Raw genomic sequence first — 8,765 nt, 5'->3', positions numbered from 1 at the left:
ATCAAGTAGTTCATGTTTGGACCCTAACAAATGTATTTTTCGTCATTTTTATTGGCTCTGTCATTTCAAACATATCAACATTTTAGCTATCGGGTCAGAAATGTCAGCTGAGTTGTAGTGTGTGTCTTTGTGTGTGTTTTTAGAGAGAGAGATAAGATATCGCTTTCACAAGGATGGGACAGACAGATAACCTATAAACATTTGGCCTCTGGCCACTAGCTGTTGCCAGCGTGGAAACTTTAATTAACTGTGAAGATATGTGAAGGTTACATCCTTAAATGTGTGTTGAGAAGTGATGTCAGGGGAGCTTGTAGTTCTCCAACTTCTCCAACAGGACCTCTGAGTAGCCAGGGGTGTTGTACCTGAAACAAAACGCACACAATGTTACCTTATACTGGGTTGGGAGTAGTTTTTCAAAACATCAATATATTAGTGCTAGATTTGGTTCTTAAATCGAGTTTTTACAAATTTAGCTTGACATTATTTGTATCTGCTTATGTTATGTGTGCCTATGCATGCATTGGCAAAATATTACTATTCTGTAATCTTATTATTTGACTTCTTATTAATCTTCCGTATGATATTTAGTCCTGCTTCTCCTCCCAGTTTCCGTCGTACATGCACAAAAAACCCATGACGTTCGGTCGGTGATGGTGTGCTATCTCTTTTCTAAGATATTCACACACATTCAAACTTTCTCGGCAGGAGGAAGTTTCTAGTTCTAATTGGAAATTTCAAGTGCGTACCTGACTATCTCCTCAGGGAAACAGCTGTTGATGGTGTTGATGTACCCCTGCAGAAGAGAGTCCTGCTCAGCATCCATCTCCTGCACCTTCTTCAGACCCCCACTGGTCACAAACAAACGTCGGGCCTTACTGTCATGAGGCAGCACCTTGGATAAGAGGGAGGTCAGGGTGAATGACACAAATGAACGAGGCTTTTCTCTATCATAAAGACAGATTTTTTAGATTCTGGTTGTGATACCTTGCTGAACTGGCACACAACATGTTTGAGGATGTTGCTGGGGGCATCGTAGAGGAGGGGCTCCAGAGCTGGCAGGTAGGTGCACTTCTTCAGGATGCTCTTCAAAGCGTCCTTACTCTGTAAAGACGAGGACACGGGAGAAAAATATGAAACGACCGATAAAAATCTCCCTTTTGCCTCTTCAGCAGGAGACTTTAAAATTGGAGTTGGACTCATCTTCTCCATAGACTACCCAGAAATGAAGCCAAACGCTTCCGTGGAAGCGAAGTTATGAAGGTCACGTGCTTGTTCAATCATGATTTTTCACGCCGATTGTTGGAATCAAATGACAAATTAAGACAAACCTTACTGGAAAATTTGCTCTTGAACATCAGTATGGTAAGAACTCTCTAAAATGACGTGCACGATTTGGTCCATGTCCCAATCCACTAACAGGGTTATACTGCAACCAGCCACCAGGTGGCGATTGAAAATCTTTGGCTTCACTTTTTGGGAGCAGTCGTGTCGTCCATCTTTATACACAGTCGATGGCTGATACCAGTTGTTTGTGCTGATATAAACTATTGATTAAACAAAAGTAAAAAAATCAAAACCTGCAGTTCTTACTTTGACCTGTAGGTCCTCTGAACTGCTGGCCTCCATGTAGAGCCGCAGCAGACTGGGTAGCAGGTTCACCGTGGCCACGGCCTTCGCATGCTCGGGCGTGTGGTACCCAATCTGGCCGATGGACCAGGCCGTGGCCGCCTTGATGTGATGCTCAGGCTCCTCAGACAGACACAGGGCCAGCTGGTGCACCCCCTATAGGACGGGAGGACTACTTCAGTTTATATACAGTATGACCTAGATGCCACAGGACCTGAGAGAAGGCCTCTGGATTTAGTGATGGCTTTACTGTCACAGTGAGAGAGATAGGCGAACGTGCACACACCTTGGAGAGAATGACGGACATGGCGAGGTTCTCACTGTGAGTGGCCACGTATCCCAGCATCATGATCCCCGGCAGCCGCAGGCTTCCTTGGCAGTCACCCAGAGAATCGATGACTGCTGACATGCCACCACAGTTCACAATCACCTGGGACAGCTGGAAACAAATAACCACATGCATGTTACTTTGTTTCCTGCCACTGATGGTTGTCCCTACAAGTGTGTGTGTGTGTGTGTGTGTGTGTGTGTGTGTGTGTGTGTGTGTGTGTGTGTGTGTGTGTGTGTGTGTGTGTGTGTGTGTGTGTGTGTGCTGTACCTCTGGTGAGTGCTTCACCACCTCCCTCATCAGAGTGGTGACGTTCTTCCTCACATACTTGTCTGGATCTCTGAGGCAGATCAGGGCTGCAGGGAAGATCTCGGCCTCGATCACCGTCTCTGCCAGGCCGACCGAGTGCTTGCTGATCTGACTGAGGGCTGAGAACACCTGCCTCTGCATGGACACACACACACACCACGCCTGGTTATTCCCATAGTTCGTTCATTAAAACTAAGCTACTGCTTCATGTTGTGCTAACAACACGTACGATACGAGCTGCACTTGTATCATACATTTCATCTTTAATGTAGAAAAAAATGTATGCTTTCCCTCCTCATGTCTCTCCGCCACGATCACATGATTGCATACACTATATTGCTCGGTTAGAGACCATTGGTTTTACACTACTTTTCCTCCTCCATGACAAAGAAAAATGACAGCTCTGTATCTTCAAATCAAATATGTTGCAAAAACATTTTCTCTTTTGAGTTGTTCTGTACCTTGAGTTTTGCGTCCGGGTTGAGGATCATCTGCGCCAGGTGCGCCACGGCACCGGTGTCCACCACAGCCTGCGCCAGCTCCGGCGTGTGTTTGCAGATTTCGCTGAGGGTGGAGGCCGCGATGCGTTTCAGAGCCATCTCTGGTTCCCGGAAGCAGAGCATCAGCAGAGGGACGGCCCCCGCATCCACCACGGTCTGAGCCAACACTGCCGGAGAGAGGAGGGGTACGTGAAATTACAGAAACGGGATGGAGAGAGAGAGAGATGGAAACCGGTTCTTCTTACGCTCATTGTGTTGGGCGACGTTGCACAGAGCACAGGCTGCGGCCTCCTTCACCGCGGGGTCAAACTCCTCCAGGCAAAGGACCATGGCATCCACACCCCCACAGGCCACCACAGCCTGGGCCAGGCTGGAAGAGTGTTTGGCTACAGCACGGAGGACAAACGATGCTGCTTTCTTAAAGAACCTCTGCACACACATGACAAACACACACATTGATTTCCTTGTGACGAGAACCTCTTGCCTCATCCTAGCTCTCAATCTAAACTTAAAACATGTCTTCACCTTAAAATAACCTTAAATTCATCACAACATGAGTAATAGCTGGACCCCACATACAGATACTCACATCAATTGGTGACCCTGCACACACAGTTCATTTGGTTTGAAAGCAAACTGTTTGGAGGGATGATTACTCACGTTTTTCGAAGGCAAAGAATGGACAAGATGAAGAAGGATGTCTTCCCTCACCACGACCTCCGCCAGGTCAATGCTGTGGTCGGCCAGGCGGCCCAGAGCCAAGGCTGCAGTCTGCTGGATGCTGGGGACCACGTCCAGTATCAGGGAACGCAGCAAGGCCATCACCCCTGCAGAAGAGGATACACTGGAGTTGGCAGCTGAAGCACAGTATTTATTTACCATTATTAGGGCCCGAGGAGCTACGGTGGGAGGCCCTATTGTATCAGGGCCTAGACATGCTCAAATTGTATTCTAGGGTAATTTGAATTGGGCGTGGCAAAATGGCTCGACAGCAGCGCCACCTACGGCAAAGCTCCTCATTTAGGTTTCACCGATCCTCATGGACATACTTGGACAGATCGATTAGTCTGTGTGTAATACAGTCTTTCTCAGTTGTTAACGCACAAAAAGCGAAAATTTTGGCACAATTTGCACAACCTTCACTTCATGTACCAATCGCTCGACCCAATTTGGCACTACATCATACTCCCTTATCTGCATTAGACTCTGACTTTCCTTCTTTACACTCTGATGTCAATTACACATCACCTCGTTGTCAAAACACTACACACAATGTTCAGTTGTTGCACACACTTCTCAAGTAAAATCTCAAAGCATCAACCCACAGTACAACACACAAATACTAAAATCTCTAAACATTCAGGTCTGTTAAGCAATTTGCAATCAGGACTGCAGCATAAAAGTGCCTTGAGCCTCTGTTTTGTGTGATGAACAATGGAGAACTTGGAAGATATCGACAACATGAGAGTGAGAGGAGGAGGTAAAGGAGGAAGAGGTGATGCCTAATTCATTTGTGTGAAGGGGGAGGGGGGGTTGAGCAGGCCGGTTTACAGTACTGTACTATTCTCTGTGTGTACCGAAATAAACCTTTTGTTGCTGCATATTTGTGTGCTGCTTTATGTTTGACTATGAAAAAATAGGCCTACACTGATACATTTTACAAAAGGAGAAATGGCTCATTCTCCAGAGTCATTGTCATTCATATGGTGTGTTCCATTTCGATGATTGTGTTTTCAATTTTGCACTTCAGTGTGCTGTAAATCCTTGGTAGTGTGTACTCAATGAATGGCATGTGTGTGTCATTTGAAAATATGGCTGTGTGTACCAAATGAAAACACGAGTTCCATTTTGTGAACAGTTAAGAGATTTGATGGCAAAGAGTCATCTTGCAAAGGGAGTGACAGGTTTAGCATTTTGTGTGTGAGGTTTTCTGTGTGCAGTTTTGAGAAAGCCGTTATTGTTTTGAAAAACGTGTGTTAACAATTGTGAAAAACTGTAATAATGATGGCGCCACCTACTGGCAACAGGAAGTAAGCTTGGTTTTACAACTTTTTTGGGGGGGACGGACGTCTCTCTGTTAGTCTTACGTCATATTTAAGTTGTTGTAACATTGTCCAATTGACACAAAATGCCTGTGCTCGGGCCCGTTAGTGCTACAACGTAGCCCTAGCTATCTTTGATTCTTACCAGCACTCTGCAGGGTCTCTATGTTTTGGGGTCTGGATGCCCGATCTGCAATCATCTGCACAAACTGCAACCTCGACCTCTGATACTGCTCAAATCCTGCAAACCACAAACATGACAGTGGGTCACCTACTGCATGTCTCCGTCTATGAGTGAAAACCGTTCCTGAGACTCACCTCGAATGGTCTCTCGCTGACTCATTGTTACTCAGATGAAACTTTAAAATATGACAAATCACATAACGCTTTTAAAGTTCAGAGCAGTGTTTTCTATGCGTATACAGCTGCTTTGAACTAAATCAAACTGACTTGGTTGAGCACTTCTTAGTACGGTTTATTGGTGGGTGGCAAATCAATTTGGTTGTACCGCTTTAAAGGACCGAAAGTAAAAGATGCTAAAGCAATAACAATAATAGTCCTCAAAGGATTGCTTGACAATAAAGACATTTTTTCTACTCAGGCTGACATCAAAGGAGGTATGGGGTATGACTTCATCAACTCCGGCTGACATCAAAGGATTGTAAATGAGTGCATTGTTTAATAGGGTATTAAAAACATCTCTAAACAGTTGGACACCACTACAAACTGGTAAACTCATTATATAGTGCACTATAGGGATTTCACCTACATACTGATTATTAAACATGTTGGACATTACTTTGAAAAATCTCTTAATCTATACAGTAAAAATGTTTAATATTCAGTATGTAGGTAGTCAGAGAGGTCTTGAACACAGTAATATCAGTCTCACCCTGAACTTATTGAGCAAAGTTTTTTTATAGAACTTTGAAATATCCAGAAATAAACTGATTTGATTGTACACATGTTGGACTTTACTTTGAAAAATCTCCAAATCTATACATTAAATATGTTAGATATTCAATATGTAGGTAGTCAGAGAGGTCCTGAACACAGACATATCAGTCTCTCTCTGAACTTATTGAGCAAAGTGTTTTTACAGTACTTTGAAGTATCGAGAAATTACCTACTTGAAGCTAAAAATGTGTGATTTTTATTTTGTAAAATCTCATAATTGATATCGTCAAAATTCTATTCATAAAAATGACACAGGTAAGACAATATATACTTCTTGTGAATTTAATCCAAGAAATTATTTTTCAATTATGCATTTTGTATAGGCTCCACGTCAACACTTTATTTTGAAAACCTCTAACCTCTTCTTCCTCTAACTTCGAGTACTCCGTTGCCGTCCCCTTTCTGGGCGGTTTGGATGCGTTTACCATAAGTGTCAGTATATGAGTGCAGTCGAATTTCTTAGTCGGCTGATGTGCATGTTCTTACCAAACTGTCAGAAACAAGACTGAATAATTGGTTCATCTAGATCCGATGTCAGATTTAAGTGCAGTGAAGTTCATACGCCAATTTAATGACAGGTCCACAGCTGTGTGCTCCAGCAATCACATAAAACGTCCATATAGATATATCTATATATAGAGAGAGAGAGATATTTAATTCAATGAAGAAAAAAAAATCTCAACTGTGATTGTGGCCTCAAGTTGTCGCTCGTCAGCCGTGTGTGTGTGTGTGTGTGTGTGTGTGTGTTTGAGTGACATCTTATGTTATCATTGTAAAGGCCTTTTTGATCATTTTTCAGAAAAGTGTTAAAAACATAACTAAGGAATATGTTTTATTTGATCTTTTATTGTGTCATACAACTTCATACAACTACAAAGGTGATCATATTTAACATACAAATGTATTTGATCATTCATTTAACCTTGGACACACACACGTGTTGTGCACTGAAGCATCTACAGATTGTTGTGAAGGTGACGACCAATCAGATTGGATTCTTTATTCTCATTTGTTTATTTCTGCATTTCATTTTACCTGCGTCTCTGTGCGCAACCCGGATCCCTGCTTTGTTGTTACTGGAGATAATCAGCTGATATCTCATCCCGAGTGCACAGAAATGGTTGAATTTTCATGAAGTCAAAACGCAAGAGATTAGGAAAGTCTCCTCCTGCAGAAAGTTATTTGACCTCACAACAGCCCTGAGACCTTTACATGTAAAAGACATTAATGTGTGCGTGTATATTGCTTTCTGGGGGAAACAATTTGTTTTATTGTTAATAAAAAGATAATAAAACACTTCCATAAGCCTTCGCTCAAACCATTACGGCACTTTTTCTGCATAACTCAAAATCTACCTCTCACGTGTACTGCCTTTTTACACTTTACACTATGCAGACTCATATTTATTCCTTGTGTTTTTTTTTTGTGATTTATATTTTTGACACAAAGTACTTGCTAAGACAGAGGGAAAAGAAAAATACCTCCACGTGTATTCCCATATAATCTCTTGTAATTCATCTGTTGCGGAAATATGAGAGTATATAGCACCCTGCAGGCCATGGTGTTCATTTATTACAAGTAATTATAATTAAATACGAGGTGATGTTTTTTTTATTTTATTTTTTGTGATTAGACGAATAGATTTATCGATTATAGATAAGTACATTTTTTGGAGGGATAAACGAGCCTTCGATAAACCTGCCTTAAATTACGCACATTCAATGTGTTTGGATTCATTGGAGTCATTGTTATTATTTATAAATATATTTATCAAGTTAAATGTCTTATTTAAAGAATGTTAGCTGTTTTGAATATTTCGATTTTAATGGAACGTTTACACCTCGAGGCAGCATCAACAAATGAGAATACAAATATTAAATCGGACAGAAGAATCTCGTGGCTGCATTAGGTTATACAGAAGATATATGTAGTTCATATATCCTGTTGCTTTGTTTACATTTTAAATTTTAAATGTGGCCTCTACATTTTGGTTGTATGATACAATAAAAGATGAAATATATATAGCTATATATGTGCGTTCATATTGTCCGGACCTATAGAGATCTGTGGTTCATATGTAGAACAGGAGGGAAAAGTACCTCACTTCTCTGGAAATTTGTCAAATTGGCGGAAACACGATAACGCACGCGCGCACGCAGTTTTTGGGGCGTTATTTGCCAACAGCTGCGCGCTCACGTCTCTGCTGCCGTGAGAGCAGGGTGAGGGGCGACGGGCCAATGTGCACGAGCAGCAGAGAAAACAAACAAAGAGCGGATCGAGCCGTGCGCTGCAGCTGCTGCGCGCACACATAAATATACATACATATGCATAGCTGAACTGCAGTGATAGACCACAGCCGCCAGGGGACAGTGTGAACCATGCAAAGAGCAGCAGAGACCTTCACTTAACAGGGGAGATACGTTTATTCTTCTTCTCTGAATTATTTATATGTATTTTTATACTTATATATATATATATATAAATATATTTATATGTTTTATATGGCTGGAAAACATCTGTGAGCCTGTGATGAAGATATGATGTATTAGCTGTATATGCACTATAAGGGCAAAGCTTGAGGCAAAAGAGCCGCAGGTTCAAATCCATTGTCATTAGGCATCCAGCCTGTTGAAGTGTCTTTAAGCAACCCACTAATTTCCTATCACCTCCAGGGCTGCAGCTCTGTCACTGAATATGACCTTTGACCTCTGTAGAGCTTAGTTCCGGACAGACTCTCTTGAAATGTCACATTGGTTGTAAGAGCGTTGTGAAAAGAGACATTTAATCAGGATGCTGCTGCGCTTTATTTCAATTCATATTTCCACAGTAAAAGACATAGAAAAAAAAAAGACATAGAAACTCCCCATCCGCACATCCTGTGCACATCCTTATATTATTCCAGTATATAAGGTAACCTATAACATTTCACCCCCCCTCCATCGGCATAGTGTTGAGTAGATGATGAATGAATTTTCATTTTGAGTGAACTACTCTTTTTAAGTA

The 8,765-nt window shown here is 42.0% G+C and overlaps 1 protein-coding gene across 1 annotated transcript; it reads right to left on the bottom strand.

The window, feature by feature from the left end:
- Positions 1 to 298: 298 nt before the first annotated feature.
- On the bottom strand, positions 299 to 5,148 carry LOC128426189 (sperm-associated antigen 6). The gene is made up of 11 exons (XM_053413058.1): positions 5,124 to 5,148; positions 4,951 to 5,046; positions 3,424 to 3,590; positions 3,009 to 3,192; positions 2,725 to 2,930; positions 2,225 to 2,398; positions 1,913 to 2,065; positions 1,591 to 1,782; positions 985 to 1,101; positions 747 to 892; positions 299 to 362 (listed from the first exon to the last, which is right to left on the bottom strand). Exons 1-11 carry the CDS (start codon positions 5,146 to 5,148, stop codon positions 299 to 301), a joined length of 1,524 nt encoding a protein of 507 aa, XP_053269033.1.
- Positions 5,149 to 8,765: the final 3,617 nt, after the last annotated feature.

The sequence above is a fragment of the Pleuronectes platessa genome, chromosome 20 (assembly GCF_947347685.1).
Source record: "Pleuronectes platessa chromosome 20, fPlePla1.1, whole genome shotgun sequence".
In the NCBI taxonomy this organism is placed as follows: domain Eukaryota; kingdom Metazoa; phylum Chordata; class Actinopteri; order Pleuronectiformes; family Pleuronectidae; genus Pleuronectes; species Pleuronectes platessa.
The sequence above is the reverse complement of the archived record's forward strand: the minus strand, read 5'-3'. Positions and strand labels throughout refer to the sequence as shown.

What these genes read in the sequence shown, in the direction of transcription:
- LOC128426189 (XM_053413058.1), bottom strand. Translation starts at nt 5,148, where the DNA reads ATGAGTCAGCGAGAGACCATTCGAG. An exon ending in TGGTGAAGCACTCACCAGAG is followed by an intron (nt 2,066 to 2,224) that starts GTACAGCACACA and finishes ATTTGTTTCCAG; the next exon opens with CTGTCCCAGGTGATTGTGAA. An exon ending in CAGAGGACCTACAGGTCAAA is followed by an intron (nt 1,102 to 1,590) that starts GTAAGAACTGCA and finishes TCGTCTTTACAG; the next exon opens with AGTAAGGACGCTTTGAAGAG.